Consider the following 26,194-nt stretch of genomic DNA (forward strand, 5'->3'; position numbering starts at 1 on the left):
GAAGATTTTTGTCGATGAAATCTAGCTAATATTCGCGTGTTGAGATCAATTCGTTCTTCTTGAAATTTAACGCATACAACATCGGAGTGAATAAAGGCTGGATTTTGGAGTTTTTTTGCAAGCCGATAATTCCTATTAGTTTTGGCAATAATTATTACGGTTCATGCTGGATTAGCTTTGTTTATTTTCTGAGCGACTGAGGATTTATCTACCAACTAGAATTTCTTGCGGAAATATATAGCACGAGTGAAGCTAGGGTTACTGAATTGAAGCTGGAACACTGTCAGATCGACGAATTCTCTCAAAATTCAAGAAATTGAAGATTTCTTCGTCCTTTGTACAATAGAACCACGAGGTTCTGTCATCAGTCACCTGGAGTTCACACCATCACTTCGACCGATTGCATCGTGCCTTTTCAAGAAGTTAAGTGAAACCCCAATAATTTTGTACAAGGATTCGGGGAGTTGCTATTTCTCCATTGCTATTTTTATTGTCACCTGTTATTGCTTCAACAGTCATTAATTCATTAATTTCTTCTTTGTTACCAACCATATCACTATAACAAGGTTTGTTTTACCCTGGAGTTAGACTACTCACTTCAAATCTTAAATGTCTGCACTAACTGTTCTCGTAAACTGTATCAGATATTATTGTGATAAATTCGATTTAATAACTCTGGATGTAGAAGTTTCTGATGCAATACGGTAAAAACCAACGTTTTCTCTACGGATCACATCATTCTGCTTAAAGATGTACATCTAACCTCCCATTTCGTCCGTTTACATCTAAGTTGAAATTTCTATTCTATCTTCGCCAATGAGCGCTAGTGTGACGTCATTGGACGCATCCGAGAATTCCCGATCTCGACTTGCGAACCTTTCCTATATCTCCCTTCTAACTCGATAAGCTGTTGTGATTATTCTCTCAAGGCTTTCACTCAAGGCACGGTAAACAAATTGAACCACCTCTTACTGGAAAACTCAATTATTGCGTATTTACTTTTTTAAGAAAATGGACGATAACACAAAAAATCAATCTCTGTAATATAATAATTAGATTCGAGAATTGCTAGAAGCTAGACGTTTATATAGTGCTCTCGTTATTTTAATTGTTTTCTCGTACAATCGGCACACTAAGCAGCCTAAAATTTTCATCCTCTTGTAGCTGGGACTTTGGTGGTTCAGTGAGTGGTGTCGTTGTGTTCTTGGAGCAAAGCCTACTTGTGGAAATTGCACAAATTCCCTAAACAGAAAATCTCCGGGGATTCAGTGTACTACATGCCGTGTCTTCTTTCACGCCAACAGCCGGTGTTCGGATGTTGCAAAAAACCAAATCTCACTGATAACCAACATACCGGGAGTTAGATGGGAATGTGTGACTTGTCGCGGCGGAGTTGCGGCCGATGCCGCTTCTTCGTCGATGGCTCGCGTGTCCCTCTCGCCTGTAGCAGGAACTTCCCTCTCCGATCGAGACGAGGTTGGGAGCGAGGTTGGTGCGCTGAAGACCGACGAATCGCGCTTAATGATGTTGGTGAGAGCCGAGGTATCTACTATGAGGAATGACATCAGGGAACTGAAAAATTCCGTAACTTTTTTTTCCGACAAAATCACCGATTTCGAAAGCAAGTTGACCAAGTTAGATGATGTCTTTAAGCTCGCTAATCAAATAAGGGCTGAAAATGAGCTCCTAAAGAAGGAAATATCCAATATACATTTCAGATTGGACACAGTTGAACAAAATTCGAGAATTAATAATTTGGAAATTACAGATATACCAGAAACAAAGAATGAAAATTTAAACAGTATTGTGGGGAGGATCGGCGAGTACGTGGGCATAGTAGTGGACCCTTCTGCAGTGTCTTCTGTGGTTCGAGTACCCACAAAAATTATGGATAAGCCGAAAAATATAGTCGTCAAGTTTGTTTCCAAATTGAAGAGGGATGAATTGTTGTCCGCAATTAAAGTGAAAAGAAATAATGAGGGTAAAAATGGATTCAAAATAGATGGACTGTCAAATAGATTTTTTGTAAACGAACATCTCACTACCAGAAATAAAATAATTTTTAAAGCAGCCCGCGCAGCTGCCAAGGAAAAAGGTTACAAATACGTGTGGACCCAAAATGGAAACATCCTGATGAGAAAAACTGACACCGCGAGAATTGTGCACATACAGGGTGAGCCCGACTTAACCAAGCTCATCTAAGTTTATTCATTCACTTCACGAATATAATAGCGGACACCATGGCGCTCCACGTTTTTTATCAGAATGTACGTGGGTTACGTACAAAACTATCCACATTCAAAGTAAATTTATTAAATAATTCTTTCGATGTGATACTGGTGACTGAGTCGTGGCTAAACCTCAGTATATTCGATAATGAGCTAATGTTCGATAACTATAGCATTTTTAGAATAAGAGATAGAGACCTTTCTAGATCTGTGAAAAAAGATGGTGGCGGGGTGTTGATAATTGTACGCGATGACTTAAATGCGAAACTTGTACCGGAGTTCAATAGTGACGGAGAGGACATTTGGGTAGTTCTGAACATTAACGGTAGAAAGGTCTACATTTCTTGTGTGTACATTGCTCCGGGCGACGATGAGGCACGTGCAGCTTTTTCCGGTAAGCTGGAATCCAACAGGTCGAAAATTCGGGATCAAGACTTATTACTGGTGTGTGGTGACTTTAATTGTTCGTCCTTGGAGTGGGTGAACGATATATCGAATAATGTACTTTATACCACAGATGTTGACAACAAATATGCATTTTTCATTGATACTTTAAATTTTTCAAAACTGAAGCAATTCAATAGTATACGTAATTTTAATAATAAAATTTTAGATTTGATTTTATGTGACAAGATGAGAGTGAATAATGTAAGGAGATGTGATGCTCCTCTTGTTGATGAAGATAATCACCATCCGTCAGTAGAGTTTTTATTGGACGTTAACGCACACCGCTATTTGAGAAAATCTAGATGTTCGGGTTTTAATTTCAGGAGGGGCGATTACCAGGCTTTGAATGCTGCGCTTCTAAGAGTGGATTGGCGTGGTCTCTTGGAGAATGTTGATGTTAATGCCAGTGTGAACGTCTTTTATAACATATTGAGAGGGTTGATCTCGGAACACATACCTCAATTAAACATAAATAAAAATTTTCCCTTTTATTTTTCAAAAGATACAATTCGTACTATTCGAAGGAAGCATAAGTTTCATAGTAGGTACAAAATTTACAAAGACCCTTTAGATTATGACCAGTTCAGGCATTCCAGGGCTCTATCGAAAAGGTTGATTTCGAGAGATTTTTATCGCTATTTGGATACGATAGAGCAGGAACTACCACATGACTCAAACAGATTTTTTAAGTTTGTTTCTCATAGAAAATGCCATAGCAAGTTTCCATCTGTTATGAGGAAAGGCGATGTTGAGGCCTCCTCACCTGAAGAGATTTCCAACCTTTTTGCTGACTTTTTCAGCTCTGTGTTTGAGCCTGTCTTTGGTTCGGATGAAAATCTAGACATTAATTGTCGATAATAAATACAACAGTAATTATTTGCATGAGGTTACTATTTCTGAGGAGAGTGTAACGGAGGCCTTACGAACTTTAAATCAAAACAAGGGTCCAGGTCCGGATGAGATTCCACCCATATTGCTGAGGAATGGCTGCGACTCATTGTCGTTGCCACTTGCCATTATCTTCAATCGGTCCCTCCAAAGTGGAGTTTTTCCTCATTGCTGGAAGCTCTCTAAGATCGTTTCCGTTCATAAGGACGGCCGAAAGGACCTAATCCAAAACTATCGACCTATCGCTATTTTGTCGACCATTCCCAAGATTTTTGAGTCGCTTGTTTGTAAATTCATTTCATATCACGTGAAAGATCTTATTATTGAAAATCAACATGGCTTTGTGAGGGGACGAAACCTGGAGACCAACTTGCTGACATTTTTGATAACCTCCACGAGGGGATCGAATGTCGATACCAGATAGACGCCATTTATACCGATTTAAAAAAAGCGTTCGATAAAATAAATCATTCGGTACTTCTCAGACGACTTGCTGAGGTGGGTATCTGTGGAGTTTTGTTGAGATGGATTAAATCGTATGTTCTGAACAGATCACAGTTTGTTTGCGTCAATGGAAGAAGGTCGAGGATTTTCTCGAATCCGTCTGGAGTTCCTCAGGGTTCCCACTTGGGTCCGCTGCTCTTCATTGTTTATTTGAATGACATCTCCTCCTGTTTCCACCATGCTAGGTTTCTCATCTATGCTGATGATCTCAAGATATATTTGAGGATAAAGACAATCCAGGACTGTTTTCTGTTACAGGAGGATGTAAATAGGTTTTCCGATTATTGCAAGAATAATTTTCTCTTCATTAATTTAGATAAATGCCTGAAGATCACCTTCACTCGGAACATAAAGACAATGAATTTCCATTATTCAATTGAACAGTTTCACCTTCGCCAGGTTTCCTCGGTGCGCGATTTGGGGGTTATTCTAGACTCAAAACTGAATTTTAACGAGCATATCGATAGTATTCTTTCGTCGTCAAATAAGATGCTCGGATTTGCTTTTCGACATTGTAAATTATTCAAAAGAAATAAGACCATACTGACGATTTACTACTCATTTGTATTTTCAAAATTAAATTTTGCATCACCAATTTGGAACCCTCATTATAAGTGTCACGTGAAGCGGTTGGAGAGTGTACAACATAAATTGCTGAGGTTTTTGGCTTTCCGGAACAATTTCGAAATTTTAAATCATGACTATTCAGAGGCCCAATTGAAATACAATTTGATTAGTTTGGAAAATCGTAGGAAAATAAACGACATGTGTCTGCTATATAAAATTTTGAATAATATTTTTTCGGTTCCATCTATTCTTGGCTCAATTGGGTTGAGGTTCCCTGAGAGAAGGCTCAGATCAAGGGAAATGTTTGCCGTGCCTTTTCGCAGATTAAATGTCACGCAGAATTCGCCTCTATGTAGATTGATGAATGGTTTCAACACTGAGTCCCTCGATGTCGATGTTTTCAACGTATCTTTTATTCGTTTCAAGCGCTGTTTGAGGCATGGGTTAGCTGCACGTTCCATTTCTTAGTTGCATTTCTTTTATTTGGTTACATATGTTCATACATGTATTTATGCGTGTGTATTTAGTTTTTAAGTAAAAAATTAATTAGAATATATATATTCACCGCATAAATTTGGATTGATTTTGTTGTTGAACTTTGTTCTCTTTTTAGGTTCTTATAATGTAATGTATGTAAATTGAAACGTTTTCTTGCTTGATGTGCTATGCATTGTATGAATACTTTTTTTTTTGACTTGTGAGTACTCTTGTTGGGTTGAAATACCCGTTAGTATTCTCTTTGGTAAATAAATAAATAAATAAATAAAAATATGATTGAATAAGTGACGGTTTATTATCTTGACGTAAACAAATATATTCCTAGAAATTCAGTCTACTGAACTCGTTGAAACTGAATATTCTCTTTTCTTTGTGACTCAGGCCCGTATTAATAGTCAGATCTCAAGTATTGAGAATGTCTTAAGTAGCGTCTTGAGACATCAGTCTGATTAATAAATTTGACTTGAGACTCTGTCAAGATGACGTCTCAATCGGCGATCTCACTTGAGTAGGCGCTTATTAATAAATGTGACTCAAGTACTCGAATGATCTCAAGATAGGTTTTGGGAACGTCAAATTTTGAGTATGGTCGAACCCTGACTCAAGATGATCTCGAAATGAAAGTTGGGTTAGTTTGCTTTGTGAACTGACAGTAATTTAATTGTCTTTTGTGCTTCCAAAAATCGGAATTATTAAAGTCAATATGGAATCCATGGAAGATGTGGTCAACTACTACGACGAAATCGATTTCATGAAGTTTATCGCAACAGAAAATCAGACTTTTCAATTAATGTCCAAGCCATTGTTGGGCCTAATACAGAATTTTTGGGTATTGTAACAAGATGGGCAGGAAGCATGCACGACTCCAGGATCTTTCAAATGTCCGCAGGAGTTCACATGAGGTACACACAACGTGTACTGGATGGGCGATCGAAAATCCTGCTTCGTCACATTTTATTGTGAGTCACAGTATTGAAAAATATTAAGCAAAAATAAAAATACTAATTTCGTTTTGTAGTCTCAAGTATATCTCAAGACCATTACTCAAGACATTCATAAGTTGAGTTTCAAGTCTCGTTTTTTGAGATAGTATCAAACTGACAATGACTTGATATGCGTTTATTAATAAGCCGTCATCTTGAGATGCTGTCACTATCTTGAGAAAGTATCAACTGAGATAGGTCTTGAGACCCGTTTTGAGAACTGACTATTAATACGGGCCTAAGTATTCATATAAAGATATTATAATAATTTGGGCTCTTAATTTTCAGTAAGAGATAGTTCTATAGTCGAAAAACCGAAAACAACGAAATTTCAAAAGGAAAGTCATTTCACGACAGCTCGTGAAACAAGCCGATTGAATACAAAGGAAGAATCAAATTATCGAAAAAACCAAGGTCCAAAAAATGGTTTGGAGTTGATGCGTACCAGTTTTCCTAGTTTTACTACCAATAGCCTACAGATCAAAATGCAAACTCATCAGTTTAAGAAGGAAGTGAAGGTAGATTTTTCGGCCACCAATATTTACCCCATACATAATGCTAATATATACAGAATGACTCAGAGGTAAGTACATGGTTCATAACTTCTATCCAAGCTTTCGACTTCTCAAACAATAGGCATACAATGACCATATCATGAAATATTTATTTTCCTAACAAGTATGGAGAGTGATACTTTCCCGCAAGAGACTGCAGCTCCGCTCCGCGTCGTTTGGTCAAGCTGTCGAGTGCGAAAAGGTACTTTTCTCATGAGTTAGGAACAATATTTTTCCTACTAGCGATGAAAAACTTTCAGAGAAACATGGCAGAATTTTATGTTCCTACTAGGGAGTAGAATATTAACATCTTTGAAACTTCAACTCGAATGAAAAGCCGCATAGAGAAACGTTTGAATCTTATATCTCAGCAACTCTGAGACCTTGAAAACTCTTTTTTTTTCGTTGGTGCGCAGTATCCTTGAATACGCCACACCGATTTGGACTCCTTTTTACCATAAATATATTGATCGGATAGAGAGAGTCCAAAGAAAGTTCACTAAGACCTTGTATTATAGATTTGGCGGTCGTCAGGTTGAGTGCCCTTACGGCGCTAGACTCAGATTGTATAAGATGATAAGCCTGGAGCATAGGAGAATAATTTTTGACCAAACTTTATTGTACCGAATTGTAAATGGCCACTTCGATTTTCCACTGATCAGCGAAATCTTATTCAATGTCTCTGTTTTTTCTGGTCGTCGCAGAAACCTCTTTTTTCTCCCTGGAGCACGTACATCTTTGTTTTACCAATCGGTTTTTTTGAGGTTGATGCGATTTTATAACTGGCACCTTCAGAGCGTTGATATATTCAGTACATCATTGTTCGTTTTTAGGAGGAAATTGTATGAATATTTATGTAGGAATTATTGAGTGTAATTTTGCTTTTTTTTCCTTTTGTCGAGATTTTGTAAATATGTAGTTGTTAGGATTAAGTTCAATGTGGATTGTTAGAATTAAGTTCACATAATTTTTTCTAATGTACCTATTATTTGGTGAATCCCTGTAATTGGGTTCTCCTGTTGGGATTCCTGATTGATGAAATAAATAAATAAATAAATAAATGATTGGCGCATACAGTCATGCCAAAATTTAATAATTGATGCGACTCTAATATTTGCGTGCTTTTTTCCGCACGATTTTGGAATAGGTAGTACTACTCTGCAAACGTCAATGCGTGTGGAAAGTTATACTTTTGAAACGCTAGTAGGAAAATATTTTTACATGTATTCAGGATGACCGAAAGTAAAATAAACATATGTCTTGCCATTTTTTTCACAATTTTGGATTTGCCACTATATATTATATTGTCGATATAATGCATGCTGGTTTCATAGACATATCTCCTTTAGTTTTTGACTTATGCCAATTTCTGTGTCAAACTAGCGTCGTGCATAGAGTCACAGAAAAATTCATAGCTTCAGAACCATTCAACATGACGCAACCGTGTTACCAGTCGCTTCCTTTGAATCTGCCTCAAGTTCACACTATCATAATTTTTATGGTCTACATTGCGATTTGTCTGCTTTTTTTTACCGCGCGGAAGCTCAGGTCGCATTCAGAGCATATTCAGCCCATTCACTGAATTCGCACCGAAAATACATATATGTCTGAGCATTGGAATGGAAAAGATTATTGAGTTAATTCGGAGGCACCCTATCTTATATGATCTTCCTCATGAGGGCCAAAAATATTCGGAAAAAAGATAAGATTTGGGAAGTAATCGGAAAAGAAATTTGTGAAGGGGGTGAGTGAAATAATGTATGATTTTTCGAGATTTTCTATACCGTAAAACGGGGCTGCTTGAAAACGGCGAGGTAACTTGAAAATTTCAGCCGTCACTGCTTAAGTCATGTATAAGATGTCTAAAACTCTGGTGTATTCACTGATTCGATTTTGTTTTTAATTTTGTGGGGATATGGGATCAGTTTCGTTTTTCCCTCTGTAGGTAGCGCTGTTTAGAATTTGACAGAGCATTGTCATTTGATATTTGAAAATAATTTGAATACTTTCCTACGACGTACGAATATGTACGTTGCGATTATTGGTATGTGAAAATGTATAAGTTTCGAGAAAGGGGTGTAGAACATTAAATCCTTCAACATGTCATTCAGAAAATTCAATTTTCTGTATGGACGATCAAGAACTACAGCTAAGAATTCGGTGTTGTTGGAATTTGAAACAGAACCAAATCAGATGAATGAACATTCGGGACCGATATAGCTAAGTCTTATGGAAACTTCAGCAATATTTCAAAGAAACTTTATTGGAAATACGTAATGTGAATTGTGGGCATGTATTGAGAATCAGAAATACATAAATCTATTCGAGTCTGTTACTTCAAATATTCTTCCTGAGTAGATATAGTTAAAATTCTCCTTCCGTCAACTGAATATATTGGATATTTGACCAATCAACTGTGTTTTATTAAAATCATATTGAATTACCCCCCTCACGAATTCAAGTTGTCAAACGGCAATTATCTTGAAGAAGAACAGTAAATCCTCCTTCGAACCCTTATTCGATAGTGTTGAAATATTGACAGATTTGTTTTTACAACGAAAATTAAACTGTAAATCACAAATATTCCTTAACAGCTGACAAAATGGGCCGGTTCATATTTTGAACTCGTTGATCGACATTCGATATCAACGCAAAACAAAATAAAACGAGAGAGTATCATCGGACTTCCTTTGGTAGAACAAGGATAGAACGAAGCAAATGACATGGTGGCGCCGCCACGAAACTGATCCCATATCCCCGATTTTCTGAAATGTTGATGCTTGCAAAAAGTGACAAGTGCACACACCAGTGTTTTAGACATCTTAGACAAGTATGTGAGGCGAGCGCTTCTACACTTTTCAATTGATAGATTAGATGTTACGCAGGAAGTTTGTTGTGTTGGTTAATAGTGATTGTGTAGCTTTAGAAAAAAGTAAGTTATATTCTTCATGTACCTGTATACTTCCTAGTACACAAAGAATCCTATGAGTAATGTAACATAGCCACATTTTTTTTCGAAAGAGACTAGTATTTTATTTGACAATCTAACGTCAGAACATTTATTTCGTGTTCAACTAGCCCTTGGTGTAGAAATTTATTTTTTATTGTCATTTCATTGCTACTTGAAAATCGTGCGATTTTACAAAAGAAAGCCAGAAAGTCGAAAATATCGAGACTATGATAATGAAACTCTTCGCAGCGTGCGCTACAATTATACAGGGTCTTTCACGAGGAACCTCACCCATATTTATACGGAAAACTACTGAACGTATTTTCATGAAATTCAGCACTTATAAGTTTTTCACGATGCTGATGAAATCTAAAATATTTTCAAGGCATGAGCACCTCCTGTTTTACCGGAAATGACGTCAACTTCCGTTTTTCAAATTAGAACACCATTTTTTTACTGCAGAAATAAATTCCTTAGAAAATTTCAAGTTATTTTGATGTAACATTTTTCAGTTTTGGTTGGAAAATTCTCTCTGAGCGGGAAAATTCGAAAAAAAAAATCGAAAATAGAGCTCCGCTGAAACAAGAATAACTTCGAGGTTTTTGGATGGAAAATTTTCATTTTTGGGATTATTCAAGATGTAAGATTGATGTATCCACTTTAAAAATCGAAATCGCGATTCATGATACAGGGGGTGAAAAAATTGCTTTCAAAGTCAGGGATGACAAAATCGTGAAAAATCAATTTTTTCAAATTAGAACCCCATTTTTTTATGGCAGATATTGAATCTACGTTAAAAAATAATGTGAGTGTAGGCATCACACCCTTGCCCTAAAATGGATATTTTCTGAGTTATTCACAAAAAACTGTTTTTCGTCTTGAATTTTCAGCTATTTCTTTTCCTTCACGCCAAAAAGATGAAATTTTCAGGAACTGTTATTTGAACCATGCAGTAGATTTTTCACCCCTTCTTGAAACCGACTTCAAGTTACTATTAGGAGAACCATGGCAAACTCTCGCAGTTATAACTAGAGAATCGTTCTATCTACAACTTTATTACATTCTCCATGAAGTAGAATGAGATTTAAATAATCTTCATTGGTAAAATTAGGCATAGTGATCGATTTTATAACTTAATACGAATTATCACCAAATTAATAGTAAAAACAAAATGAATAAAGAGGAATTTGGCAGATGTAATTAATGATATCTATCATTAAAAAAAAAGAATGTAAAACATGGTAAGTTTTTGCATATGGTTCATAAGGAATTATTTATTTATCACTGGAGAGAAAACCGATGGCCGATTAGTTGAAATAAAGAGGTTTCCGATACAAATTCGAATCAAAATTCGCCATCTATTTAGGAACAACCTGTAACTTTTTTCTCTTGCATATTAGGGTAGTAAAATCTAAAACATGGTTTAAGTAACAATTCCTGAAAATTTCATCTTTTTGGCGTGAAGGGAAAAGAAATAGCTGAAAATTCAAGACGAAAAACAGTTTTTTGTGAATAACTCAGAAAATATCCATTTTAGGGCAAGGGTGTGATGCATACACTCACATTATTTTTTAACGTAGATTCAATATCTGCCATAAAAAATGGGGTTCTAATTTGAAAAAATTGATTTTTCACGATTTTGTCATCCCTAACTTTGAAAGCGATTTTTTCACCCCCTGTATCATGAATCGCGATTTCGATTTTTAAAGTGGATACATCAATCTTACATCTTGAAAAATCCCAAAAATGAAAATTTTCCATCCAAAAACCTCGAAGTTATTCTTGTTTCAGCGGAGCTCTATTTTCGATTTTTTTTTCGAATTTTCCCGCGCAGAGAGAATTTTCCAACCAAAACTGAAAAATGTTACATCAAAATAACTTGAAATTTTTTAAGGAATCTATTTCTGCAATAAAAAAATGTTGTTCTAATTTGAAAAACGGAAGTTGACGTCATTTCCGGAAAAACAGGAGGTGCTCATGCCTTGAAAATATTTTAGATTTCATCAGCATCGTGAAATACTTATAAGTGCTGAATTTCATGAAAATACGTTCAGTAGTTTCCCGTATAAATATGGGTGAGGTTCCTCGTGAAAGACCCTGTATAGGCAGGATGGCATCGTCGGAGAAAATGAAATAAAGAAACGGCTTCTCGATTACGAAATATTTAGAAGAGGGCAAATAAAATTTGAAGACTTAATTAAGAATGGTTGTAGTTGTTTGTTTTTTCAATTCACGGTTTCCGCTTAATAAAATAGAAACCGTTTCTCTGCATGATCATAACAATATCCTCAATACATACATATGACAATATCACCATGCAGGGACATACGTAGATTCAATTTTTTCAGATGAAACTTGTGCGTCAGACTAAAAAAATTCAAGAGTTCAAATTTGCTCATAGTTGAATACAGTCAGTGGCGTACCACTGACTGCCTAAATAATACCACCCCGTATGTCAAAAGGTAGTATTAAACGTTTTTTTTGAAGTTTTTTCCTCAAAATGGGCCCAAAAATCAGTCCCATAAATATTGACATTCAATTAGGAAACATCCTGTATATCTTAATCTGACACGCTCGTGTATGTAAAATGATCGTTTGTTTTTACTATTCTGACAGGCTGTCCTAGACAATTCCCCCTATATACAGGTCTAATTTTTGGTAGAGGTACGCCACAGGGTCCAAGGTATGTCCCCTTATATTAATCTGACACTATTGAGTAAATCCCGAATTTCCCTCTTCGGCTCCCCAACTACATGTGGCAGGCCTCGTTTCTGCCATTCAATTGAATACATTCAGCATCGAGTATCCCCAAAGCCATGATGGTTTGTAATATAATCCATTAGCAACTTCACTTTTTGTTTGAACACTCGTGCAGTGATGTCATGTCGATCAACTGATGTTTGTCCGGGAAGAAGCAGTTGAGTGATTTCTTCCCATTTTGGATTGCAGGTAAATGTAATGAACAAATCAGGACGACCATTATTTCGAACGTATGTCATTGCATCTTGTGCATATTCATCAGGGGCGTGTTTACCATGGAAGCTAGGGAAGCACAGCTTCGCTAACAAATTCGAAGAAAATTAATGACATAATAGTATAACAATAATATAAATAAATGATGAAACGAAAACAATAATCGAGAAAAATAATCTCCCTATTTACATTTTTCTCACGAAACAACGTAGTAGCGGGCAAACCACGATAGGACCTAGCCCTGAAACGCCTTGTAAGCTGTGACAGAGACAAACGAGATGGTTAACTACCTGCTAAAATGAAGTCACATCCTAATTCTCTATCTCTCTCATTCCCATTTTTTCGGAAAGCATTTGTAGAGGCGCTGCATGCAGTATCTCGAAAAAGCGCGGGAAATTTGAACTGACGCATTGCCGATTTTATTCCGTTCGAAGAGCCGACATTGTTTTGAGAAATTTTGAATTTTTGACGAACGGAAAATTTCCTATCTGATAAATATTGCCTTCATTGACAAATTTTCATCAAGGAAAATTTTCAGATATCAAATATGCAAAGTTTCTCATTTATTCACTAAGGAAATAGGAAATGTAAAACTGCATCCATAAGATTCATAACTATATTTCAACTGCAAACATAAAAAAGTCCCAGCACAATTTTAGTAAAAAACAAATCCATAATTAACAAATATAGGTATAGGTATATATTTCGCTGTCTTTTCTAATTTCATTAATTTCACAATTTTACATACCATCCTAGTTTCACACACATTTGTGAGAGCTTTTAAATCTTGGGATTTTCCCTACATAAGGTTTTAATCTTCCTCAGATTGTTCTCCCTTCTATGAATGATTTTTATTAATTGCTTTTTTCTTAGTACTGTCCATTATTAAAAGTTCATCAAAATTTCGGAATATTTTCTTCCTTAATACTCGGTGTGGCCAAACGTGGGGTATTTGAGCTAGGGCTTGGGTCATCCTAAGCTTCCTCAGTCACTTAAGTCATAATTTCTGAAACAGTTTATAACTATTTTTCAACAACTACAAGAAACAAAACTGCAAAATGAGTTGAGATGTTATCATATGAAGGGTTTCGTGCCAGAAGGCGTATACACAAAATCGCAATTTTCAAATACCTTTTTCAGATTGTACAGATGAAATTCCATATTTACTTCATGTGTCTTGATAGTTCTTGCAGAGGTTTGCCACGGAATAGGAACTGCGGATCTCTGAAGCTTAAATCTGTTTAGATCCATATATGAATATGGTAAAAAATGCTTATTGCAGATCTTGAATGAATGCAGAGATTCACCCGTGAATTTCATTCCTAGTATTTCTTGCCATTCCTTAGATCTGAAAGTTTAATATTATTAGCACATTGCAAAAAAGATTCCATAGATTCCATTCATAGATCGACCATGCTTATAATGACTATTTTACTCATCATTCTATAAGATTTACGGAAGAAATTATTAGTTCTTTGGTTTAAGAAACAGAGAAACCTTAGCAATAATTACATATTAACCCACCTTAACTTCCTTTACGGGGAAAATTATGCAATTTTTGAACCACAAAGTAAACAAAGCAAGCTTGGCATTTTGCTATCTTGGAAGATTATCTTCAAATTGTCAAAATAACTCCAGAACTTAGGTTGATAACTAAGTCAACCTCGAAACTTGGATTAAACAGAAAAGAATTGAAAATCATGCGAATTTTTACTCATGTAAACATAAACACAACCTCAAAGCTGTCATATTAAAATTGTCAAATGACGCATGTGACAACTAGGAAATGTTTCCTACTGAGGCGACCTCTACAAATGCTTTCCCGTAATTAAACGAATAGAGACTTATGGAAGCTAATACAAGAAAGAGAGAGATGCACGAATTCCTTAAAATGGGACAGATTTCAATGCCAAGATAACCGTCTCGTTTGTCTCTGGCTGTGATCTCCCAGCTTAACGCCCGTAGTGGATTCTGCAGTGGATGCAGGCTGAGATTGATTCTTTGAAGGGCCGGATTCCATCTGGGCAGGACGATGAAGTGATCATCGGTGAAGTTTAAGAGCGCCAAAGAAGGCAAAATAATGTGATGCTCTATAACTTGCTCGAATCACACAAATCAGATATTGCGGAAGCCAAGGATACATTTTGATGGGCCCGATTGAGCGTGATATTATCAGAGCCGTCAGGGTGGGAAAACCAAACAAAAACGGAGCAGCTGCATTGAAGGTCATCCTCTCTAGCCCGGATGACGCTCACAAAGTATCAAAAAATAAAATAAAGATTGGTAAAGCCAGGAATATATTTAAAGATGCAGATCTTACTCCCCGGCAACTTCAACATCTTCAAAAGTTCAGGATGAAAACGGCTGACAAGAAGAATTGTGGGAAAGAAGTTTACGTCAGGTACGTGGGTGTTGCAGTGTTGCACCTCGTGTATTTACAAAAAAACAGTGACTGTGTAAAAACAGAGTGCTATTATCAAAATACCCGAGGCCTCAATAATAAGACTGTTGAATTTGCTATATTTTTATTTGCAATTTATCAGAAATTTACAAAAATTTAAATTTCGGCAATAAATGAAGCTTTGACTAGGACACTAAAGTTTATGGTGATCTACTATACGTCGAAGGTGTTATTGCTGTGCAATAGGTCGTTTCGAATTAATGAACTTAGTAGAATTTATTGAGAGGAGACAACTGGAATGGTGGGGGACACTTGAATAGAATGGAGGAGGATACAATAACGAGGAGAATTTGGGATGCCAAAGATGTCAGAAAGAGGAGACGGGGAAGACCAGAGAGAAGTTGGGGACAAGTCATTGCGGAGATATTGAATAAGAGGGGAACGAATATTCCGGAAGCTAGACGCATATCATTGGATAGAAAGAAATGGAGGGAATATATTCAGATGTAGAGGCCACACAACACCCTACACGCAATGGGTAAAAAGGGTTATATATATATATATATATATATATATATATATATATATATATATATATATATATATATATATATATATATATATATATATATATATATATATATATATATATATATATATATATACATCTGGCATACTTTATTGCGTCCTTTCAAAAAGCAACCTTATTGCGTCTCCCAGAAATACGCTACCTAGGTGGAATCTGATCGAAGTATATTAATCTACGCAAAAAATTACGTAGTTTGGTCGTTTCAGACCTCAAATATCTTTATTAATAAAGAAGTTGATATACGCACATTATTGCGTCCTTTCATGGTCCTACCATTAGTGCGTCCGGCGTATATTTTGTTTTCATATGTAGCACAATGCTGCGTCCGAATTTTATTCAATCTTTCACCATTAGCATGTTGTTGCATCCAGCGTAGTTGCCACATATGTTTTAGAATCTGGTACAGTAGGATTATTCGAACTCGATGACGTGATCGTATTATAACATTGGCTCCAGTTATTACAAATTTCATCTTTCAAAACACCTCTATATTTATGATGGCTATCATCCTTAATTTGTGGACTGCTCACTTGGGGAATCGTATTTCAGAATGTTTCAAACACTCTTTAAGTGTCTTTTTGTCAAGAAGAGCTTTAGTGATTATGTAATAATTTTAAAAACATTATATATTTCATTTTCGTTTTTTTTAATAACAAATGAATGTGGGAGAGTGGGGCTCTGGAGATAACTTAAATTAGGAATGCATTAACTGCACAGTTGTTAGTTCATCCTACGCTAATCCTACGAACAATTTGGCAGTCTGGAGAGTCAATTACTATAGAGTAAGGGTAGTTAAATGGACGGCGAATTAAATTCTCGAGTTCGATAGAAGAGTTTGAATATGAATCGTAGCCTGCATCCTAGCTCTTCGATATACAAGGACTCTCTTTGCTTATAGGAGGACGAAACCATTGAGCATATCCTCAGTGACTGCCCAGCGGCAGACAAGGTTCGCTCAGGCTGGTTCTAGGGGAACTCATGAACTACTCCTCCTCTGTTATCACCTCTTCCCTTTGGAAGATAGCACTGGAGGTAGAAGTTTAGCTCTTTGAGCTTGTTTGTGTGCCACAATAGACCGCTTTGGCTGCGGTAGCAGGTCTGGGGGATTCGACAGATGCGCCGAACAAACTGTAACTGTAACTCTTCGATACAAAGGATATACTTTCCTCGAATGCAGGAAGACAGGGGTTTCAAAGTTTGCAATACCAACATTATACAAAAAAGTTGGAAATGCTCAAGGGAATAGTAGCTCATCATAAAATCAAAGTCAAAGAGCTGGAGTGCTTTGGAGAAGCTAATATCCGACATATGAATCGATCTTAAGCTAGTAGGAAAATCTATCACGCCAGCAGAACAAAAGATATTAGAAAGCCATTAGATAAGCAAAACTGAAGTTTTCATTCGAATATCATATGAGTAAACATATACTTTATATATTTCAAGAGATTGAAAGACCATGACTTGCTGTAAAAATCTTCTGCTTCTCTGGAGTCGGCTGAGCTGATGTCGGAAACGGGAGGATTTGTTCATCAAGATGGAGTGATACTAGATACTAGAATACTAGGTAGTATAAGAAGAATATAATGCAAGTGGTCACCTCAACATCTTGCAGGGCTAGCCGTGATCGACGAAAACTCTTATGCACATCTTGTCCGCTTGCAGAATTCATACTTTATCAGGGTATATAAAGAGACACAATGCGAATTCCTTACTTCCATCTGAAAGAAGTTTATGGCATAGACAAATAACCAAAGCTCTCATTTGTACCTCCAAAGACCAAAGCAGTTTTTGAGAATGATAAAGCTCGCATATATTGCAATTAGGATTTTTCGCGTGTATATACACGCAATAAAGCTCGATAAAGTTCTGCCAGAAAAAGATCTCAAAGAATTTCTTGTGTTGTATTCCCTTCGCTGCCAAAAATAATGTGGTAGTGAACGAAGAACAGAAAAGTGAAAAATACAAAGGATCAATGTTCGAACAGGGGGCTTCATACCCAGGGCATAAAGTTTGAATGGTAAATCTGATTGAAGAATTTTTAGATCTGAGAACTAATAACGTTACTGAATTGGATATTATTCTGGCCTGCAGAACTCTGGTAGAATGAAGAACTATCTCAAGAACGTGGGGACAACACCTGGTTCTGTCACTAGGGCAAAAAAAGGGGTTCTGGACGTGACAATGGTCAACGCAACTTCCAGAAGATGTGTTAAAAATTGGGAAATGGTGACCAAACCATCAATCTCTGACCATGGGCTAATCGAATATAAAATGACAGATCAGGAACTGATCCACCATTAAGATCCATCTGAAGCAAAACTTACAACAGTTCGAAACTAATTGGCCAAACCTCTCGCATTACGATCTGGAACAAAAAGTCGCTCAGGGAATTTTAGAGGCCTTCCACTCCAGTTATCCACTCCCGGAAGTTTGAATAAGTAAGGATGCATCTAATTAATCCTATTCGTGCATGGACTCATGCCGACGATTTTAAAATCTTTGGTGATATAGGCTCTATTGAAGACTGCGTTTCCTGCAGCGTGCTTTGTGGACTCATTCTTGATTTGGTGTGGCAGAAATCAACTACCATTGAGCATTTTTGAGTGCAATGTCGCCACGTACACCAGGAAGAAGAACTATTTATTGTATAGTTATAGTCTTGATGGCAGCGTCCTGAGCAAAAAAACGGAGATAAAAGATCTTCGCGTTGTTTTGATCAAAGTTTCACATTTGTTCCTCATGTTAATGATTTACTTGGTACGAGGCCAAGAATGTATGAATTCATCGTGCGTAATAGCAGATATTTTCTGATCCGGAAACCATGATTTTGCTGTTCAATATATTTGTGACGAGCAAACTGGAGTTTGGATGCATTGCTTGGAACCCAATATACGATTGCCATACACATCACAATGACATAAATTCCGAGAGCTGGCGACGAAAATGGGCAAAAGATTTGTAATGGATCATAATTAAATATGAGTTAGTTTTGATGGTGTATATGAATCAGCACCCACGCTAAAAGGTCAGGTAGTGGAACATCTGACGGCGACGCTCTTTGATTTATATAAAATTACAATATCAGTACTTTGGGGTGACTGCTGACTGCCTCTCTTCTATTGATATGTGGTCTGAATATTTTATTCACAAATAATATATGATATTTGAGCAGTAAATGCAGTTTCAGCCAATACAATTCTTTTGAAACAACATCGTCAAGGCAGCAACTTATGTGGTGTACTGACACACCGCGTTTCACTAAAATGAGATCTGACCACTTTTTCAAGTTTTCTGTTCTATGAACTAGTGACAATTTTTAATCATTACAAAATACTTGTAGAGTGTGTTGTAATTCCATATACCTACATCAAAGCGCGTCGCCGCTAGGTGTTCCACTACCTGACCTTGAGAGTGGGTGCTGACTTATGTACACCCTCAATACTAAATCATATTAGATTATGCGCCAGTACAAAACTTTTGCCGAATTTCGTTGCCAGCTCTCGGACTAATGGAGGCTGTTCAGAGAAGTTTTTTCGAGAAAGATCATGCTGTTTTGTTCAATAAATTCGGTGCAGTTAAGCTTGATGTCAGGAAGGGAGTTGTTTGTTTGAGGTTCCTTCATGGACCCTTGAATGGCACATCTACTCGCTAGAGTAGGATTTCATGTAGGACGCCCAAGTTCTAGTCCCGTACGCTTGTTCAACCTTACTACGCCCAAAACAAATATATTGTTTCAGTCATCTGTGTACAATATGATTTGTTCTAAATTCAATCAGATCTTGCGTCTCTGTGATATACACTTTGACAGACAGTCCTTATTAATTAATATATTACAAGGACACTACATATATACAAGAGTTTACATAATTTGTAGAACTTTTTAATTTTTGTGGTAATGCCACTTCTAATCCCACAGCACTCAGAATACAAAAGGTCATGGCAAAATGAGTAATCAACCCCACAATATCGCTCAATAAGCCAGACGGATAATTCACCGAAGGAGAACAGGAACGATTTTTTAGTTTTCCCAAAACAACCTTCACAGGTAGTAAACCCATAACTAGAATCGATACAGCAATATAGACCAAGAATCCTCGTAAGGAGGATTGGGATATTTAAAAGCCATTACCTTTGTTTTCCCTCTATTCATCTTCATTCCATACTCCGATATAACCTCATCCCAGATATTCAAGTTCTGTTGCAATTCTTCTTCACTTTTAGCCAATATTACTACATAATCTGCAAACACTAGCTCCGAAACACATATCCTTTCCATTCTATGAAAACCCACTGTAACCTTTTTAGTTTTTTGTCTGCTTTTCTCTATTATATCGTCCATAAGGGTTATGTACAATAGTGGGCTCAATCCTCCTCCCTGCCTCAGTCCTCTTATCGTCGTGAAACTCTCTGAAATTCTTCCCTTCAGTATAATCTGGTTCACGTTATTTTCGTACAACTTCTTTATCAAGCTGATCATCTTTTCACTGACTCCTCTCCTTCTTAACGCATGCCACACTGTCTCCCGTATCACTCTGTCAAAAGCTTTCTCTATATCTACAAAAGCCAGGTAGAGAACCCCATCTGTTCCCAAAGTCCGCCTCATCAATTCTTTCAAACTGAAAATATGGTCTTGTACGCTGTGATTCTTCCTAAATCCACTTTGAGATTTCAACAACTTGCTCTCTATCTTCTTTCTAATTCTGTTCTCTAATATCTTTTCATAAATCTTCCTTACTGTGCTGAGCAACGTGATTCCCCTGTAGTTTTTGCACTCTTTGTTGTCTCCGCCCTTGTATATTGGTACCAGTAACCCTACTTCCCATTCCTTTGGTATTTCTTCAGACTGCCGAACTCTTCGAATAATCCTCCAAAGTATTTCAAATCCTCTATCACCCATACTCCTCAACATTTCCACACTTATTCTATCTCTCCCTGGTGATTTACCCAATTTCATACTCTTCAGTGCCTGTATCAATTCTTCTCTCTCTATTTCTGCCTCTTCCTCCTCTTGAATGTCTCCCTCGTTCACCAATGTATTATCTGTTTCTTCTTCCACTCCCAGTAAATCCTCGAAATATTCTTTCCATCTCTGTAGAACTTTTTCTTCATCCCTTATTATATTTCCCTTCTCATCCTTGATATTGAAAGTTAACTCTGTCGCTTTTCCTCCTTTCATGCTCTTCATTGCAGTATAGAATAATTTTTGGTTCTTCCTGCTATCCAGCTCCAATCTATTGCCAAATTCTTACCAGCTCTTTCGCTTCGCCTCTTGTATCAGCTCTTTCACTTTCTTCCTCTGTGCTCTATATTCCTCCATTATTGTTGCATTTCTCGCTTGCAGACAGGTTTTCCAGATCTTTTTCTTTTTCTTTACTTCCATCCTGATACTTTCAGACCACCAATTTGTTTGTCTCTTATACTTCGCAATTTTCCTAGTACCACACACTTTAATAGCGGACTGTATGAGCGCTTCCTTGAATGCTTGCCATAATTCTTCCAAGCTTCTGTCGTCGTATGCATCTTCAGTTAGTTCTTCAAGCAGTTTCTTATCCACTTCATATCTGAATTGATCAGCAACTTCCTTATCTCTCAGTTTGTAGTACTTTATTGTCTCTTCCTTTCTCCCCTTCTTCGATCCCATTTCCGAAAAATTTCCATTCAACTTTTTACTCTTTGCAACCAACAGATAGTGATCACTCGATATTTCGAACCCCCTGTATACTCTCACATCTTTTATTTGACTTCAGTTTTTCTCCTCCATCCGTATGTAATCTATTATTGATCTTTCCCCTCTTGACTTAACCTCTCTTGTGTACTTGTGTATGTCCTTATGTTCGAAAAAAGTATTCCCTATGATGAATCCGTGTATCTCGCAAAATTCCAACAATCGCTCTCCATTACTATTCAACACATCTTCCCCGTGTTCCCCGATACATCTTGTTTGCTGGCTACTTCTTTTTCCCACCCTGCCATTGAAGTCACCAGCAATATAGATCGTTCCTCTAGCCTCCTTCACTACCAAAGTTAATTCATTCCAGAAATGATCCTTTTCCTCCTTTTTATCGCCTTCATTTGGTCCATAAACACCTATGATCGTCTCCACCACCCCCCCATAACTCATTTCAACTACCATTATTCTTTCATTAATTGCTTCCCATTTATTCAGGTACTTTTCTTCCACCTCGCTTTTCATCAAGAACCCTACTCCGCCTCTAGCTCTTTCATCCTGATGTACACCACTCCATACCAATGTATACCTATCATCTATTGCCATCTTTCCATTTCCCTTCTTTTTAGTTTCAGTTATCACCAACATATCCAACATAGAATTCTCGAATTCACCGCAAAGCTCCATCTCCTTTCCCGAAATTCCCCTCACATTCCATGTCCCAATCTTGTATATTTCCTTTTTCCCATTTTTCTCCATTTTTGCTGTTCTTTTCTGCTGATTCCTCGACGAGTTTATATTTCCATCTCTTCCTCTAAATTTTCCCTGTGTAGTGCAAAGTTTTTCTCCAAATTCAGATTCCCTTTCCTGCTGGGTCGTTGCCATGGTCCTACATCCTCCTTTTTTTACTAATTTTTTGACGAGTGAGCCTCTTTATTTATCTTCGCATACTCTTTCTCCTTCACCCCTTGTTCGTCATCATCCCATACAAAAAGCTTTCCATCTATAAATATTTTCCTATATCCTACCCTCACTTTCTTCTCCTTGCTTTTTTCAACTCTGCTTATTTCAAGTATCTGTTTTTGAACTTGTCTTTCCTTTAGAGTCAGATCATTATCTATGAAAATATCATTCCCCTTCAATCTCTGTTTTGCCTTCATTATATTCTGTTTCTGATCCCAGCTTGCAATTTCAGCGACTATCATCTCTACTTTCGTTCCTCGATTTATTTTATACGCCTTAGTTATGTCCACTTTCAAATTCAATTCTTCATCAACCAGTTTTTTAACTTCTTCTTTTTTTTCCCATCATAAACAGTTTGATTTACTCGTAAGAGAAATAAGGTGGAAAACATTTGTTCATTTTTATCTTTGGTACAAGAAGATCAATTGAGTACATCATAAAGTATTTCGTAAAAAGTATCCAAAACCAAGTTAACATCATCACAATCAATTAAATCAGGCCAAGGAATTCCGGAAAGAGAACGATTAATTAAATCATATTCAGCACGCCTGTAGTTGAGCCTATAAATCGAATCGTTATTTTTTAGCGAATCACAAACATTAATTTCCATAAAAAATTCCAAAGAGGGGTGATATCCATCCTCGGGCACAACCGGTATGTCACATCTATGAACATTACTTATTAGTTCTGCGTTACACAAAATCAAGTCTAATATTCTACCACTGGAATTAGTGATCGAATTGAACTGTAATAATCCCAAATATGAAAATGTGTCAATGAGTTCTTCCTGACTTCTGGTGACATTTGTAGCCTCGCAAATACCACTTATATTATTTTTAAACCAGCTTATGCCCGACAAATTGAAATCACCCAGAATGAGAACATTATGGTCCCTGAATCTTAACATAACCTGAGATGAATTTTCTCGGAAAAGTGATGCAGCATCCGAATCAGATGGTGGAATATAAACACAACAAAGTAAAATTTTCACATTGTTTATAACAATCCTCACCCAAACATCCTCTGGGCCACTTTGAAAATCCTCGACTCGCGAAGGCTTAAGCTCACTTTTAACTGCCACAAACACACCTCCTCCATCCCTTCGAGTGCTGGAGGCAGTAGCTCTATCTCTACGGAAGTTTGAATAGTCTTCAAGGTCAACTACTTCACTGTCAAATATATTTGAGTTCAGCAATGACTCGGAGATGAATAACAAATCGTGATCGTTTGAACTAACATTTAATTTGAAATTATTCAACTTCGTTCTAAGTCCGCGAACATTTTGGTAATAAATATTCAAAGTTTTTACCATGAATCAGAATCCTTCTACGATGTGTGTAAATAAACTAAAAAAAAGAAAAAATCCTGCACATCCCACTCAAAGACGACTCAAGTCCGCCTCTGATAAAACATGGATAATCCTCGAAGCATCGTCCCTCCGAATAAGAACATTTCCGCTCTGTGTCCATACGTATTTGTATCCTTTTCTCTTGCCAATGTTCGAGCCTGCTTAAAAATTATTTTGTTCGCCAATGTAAGGTGCTCGCCAATGAACACTTTTTCAGCTACGTTAGCCAAGGCCAAGCCAGCATGAGTGACTCCCATGGAAGACGCTTTTCACGGTAGGCAGCAAGGAAATCATCGCGTTTATATTTTGAAGTGAATCTGACAACAATATTTTTATGTTTATCTTTAAGTGTTGTCGGAACCCTAGTGTCATAATCAACGGAATGAGGGTCGACCTGAACTCCCAATGAGAAGCCAATTCTAGACACCACATCCGCTAAATTCTCTCCAGATTTATATGGAACATTTTGCACCTCAATATTATTTTGCTTACTATGACGCTCCATGTTGTTAACTCTGCCAGTGAGAAGGGACACCTCCTTTTTGAGGGCAACGTTTTCTTCCTCCAATCTTGAAAACGGTTCAATCGCTTCGCCAAATCGACAAAGTTTAGCTTTGAAATCTGTAATCTTATCGGAAAAGAAGTTCACCGATCTCTTCAAATCCTTCATCTCCTCCGCGAGTCGACCACCAAGGGAGGAAAAATCGGCCGGAGCTGGCCCTGTACTGTTGAAAGCATCGGGCGCGAAGAGACGGGTCTCGCGAGGAAAATCGGTCCGGGAAAGACTTGGCCGAGACGACTGTGGCGGGAACCCAACCGGCACAGATGAGTCACCGCCGGCAACAGGGGAATCTACCCAAAAATACCTCACCAATAATATTATTGAAAAATACAACATCAAATCTGCATTGTTTGTTAAATCAAAAACTAAACCACAATATTGAATAAGTTACTGAAACTGGGATACTATTAAACACGATGATAATATATTAAATCTCAACATCACCCAATAAACACACACACACACGTGTATTATACGTTTATATGTGGTGGGGGGCGTTGATTCAAGGTTACTCGTTGAATTTTGTAACGTTATTTTGAAACCTAAATTCCACCATAGGTTCATTTCACATATAATCAACGCTTATGATCAAGCTGGTTACTGAATCCACTAACATGAAACGTTGTTATTTTAGTGCATCCTCAACGTGTATTCAATAGGAAGTGAGAAACATTGAATTAACGTTGAATACGATACCATTCAACAACTCGTTACTGTAGTCACCAATACGTAACGTTTCTTTAGCGTACTTCCTCAACGTATATTCAATAGGAAATGAATAACATTACATCAACGTTGTATACGAAATCATTCAACAACTCGTTACTGTAGTCACCAATATGTCACGTTTCTTTAGCGTACTTCCTCAACGTGTATTCAATAGGAAATAAATAACATTACATCAACGTTGTATACAAAATCATTCAACAACTCGTTACTGTAGTCACCAATATGTAACGTTTCTTTAGCGTACTTCCTCAACGTATATTCAATAGGAAATAAATAACATTACATCAAAGTTGTATACGAAATCATTCAACAACTCGTTACTGCAGTCACGAATATGAAACGTGGATATGTTGTGTTTTCTCAAAGTATATTCTATTAAAAGCAACGAACATCCCCTTCTTGTAGCCACTATTCCAGAACGTTTCCTTGTCTTGCCAAGTAGTATATATCGAAAAAAAAAAATGAGTGTCCTGTATTTGGCATTGTAAGAGCAATAGCGATCACTTTTTTATAATGGATTGAGTATGTTCTACCAGTCACCATTAGTTATGAGATCTGCCTATAATTTGAATCAATTCAATAGACTGGTAATGGTAATAAAGAATATGTATCGAGCCGACGTCTGTTGATGTAGATATATTGTAAATATAATGTTATGAACTTTGTAGCCTTAAGCTAATGGAATATTCACTACTACTACAATAAACACTATAGGGTGCAGTGGTCTCGTTGGCAGCGATGTAGGGTAGGACGCGAGAGGTAGCAGGTTCGAATCCCCTCGGTGATGGATGTTTGCGGTTGTCTCGATGAAACTAGTGTGGGAAGAGATATAATGTAGTCTAATGGAAACTATTACAAGACTAGTGGGTGCTGGGCAGAAAAAATAAATATTTATTTTAGAATCAACATTTGAATTTCGTATTGTAGCAACGTCATTTCAATCGAATGGCAACGTTATATTCTCGTAGAATTTCCATTCCAAAAAGATTGTCCGCTACGTTACAGTACCACTAGAACGAAACGTATTTCTCAACGACATTTTGCCGGTTTCTCAACGTAGCGTTACTTGAAGAACTCAAGGTTACTTCCACGTATCTGTGTTTATTGGACAGTGGTGAAAGTCTAGCAATGTTGCATCCTTCTCTAAATATAAAAAATTGCAATGGCCCCCTAATCAGAAATCCATTCAACGATGCTCTACATATCACAATTCCACTAAAAAACGACGTATTGCACTTCTTCTTACTGTATGTTCATCCCAAAGGCGAAATAAACGAAACTATTCTTAATGTCATCAGACACAAAAACTGCATCATAATCGGCGATCTCAATCTAAACACTG

General features: G+C 37.0%; 2 protein-coding genes across 2 annotated transcripts in view; both read left to right on the forward strand.

Annotated features, from left to right (window-relative positions):
- Positions 1-26,194, forward strand: part of LOC123318284 — a 420,831-nt gene that overhangs the window by 89,694 nt on the left and 304,943 nt on the right. Inside the window, exon 2 of the mRNA XM_044904904.1 lies at positions 6,404-6,633. Coding sequence (XP_044760839.1) covers positions 6,404-6,633 — 230 coding nt within the window. The remainder of the gene's footprint in view (positions 1-6,403; positions 6,634-26,194) is intronic.
- On the forward strand, positions 1,064-2,839 carry LOC123318296. The gene is made up of 2 exons (XM_044904917.1): positions 1,064-2,051; positions 2,087-2,839. The coding sequence occupies exons 1-2, from the start codon at positions 1,420-1,422 to the stop codon at positions 2,145-2,147; spliced, it is 693 nt and encodes a 230-aa protein (XP_044760852.1). The 5' UTR covers positions 1,064-1,419; the 3' UTR covers positions 2,148-2,839.

This window comes from Coccinella septempunctata, chromosome 1, assembly GCF_907165205.1.
Source record: "Coccinella septempunctata chromosome 1, icCocSept1.1, whole genome shotgun sequence".
Classification (NCBI taxonomy): Eukaryota; Metazoa; Arthropoda; class Insecta; order Coleoptera; family Coccinellidae; genus Coccinella; species Coccinella septempunctata.

Coding starts and splice junctions, on each gene's coding strand:
- LOC123318296 (XM_044904917.1), top strand. CDS start 1,420: ATGGCTCGCGTGTCCCTCTCGCCTGTAGCAGGAACTTCCCTCTCCGAT. Junction 2,052..2,086: donor GAACATCTCACTACCAGAAA/TAAAATAATTTT, acceptor GCGCAGCTGCCA/AGGAAAAAGGTTACAAATAC.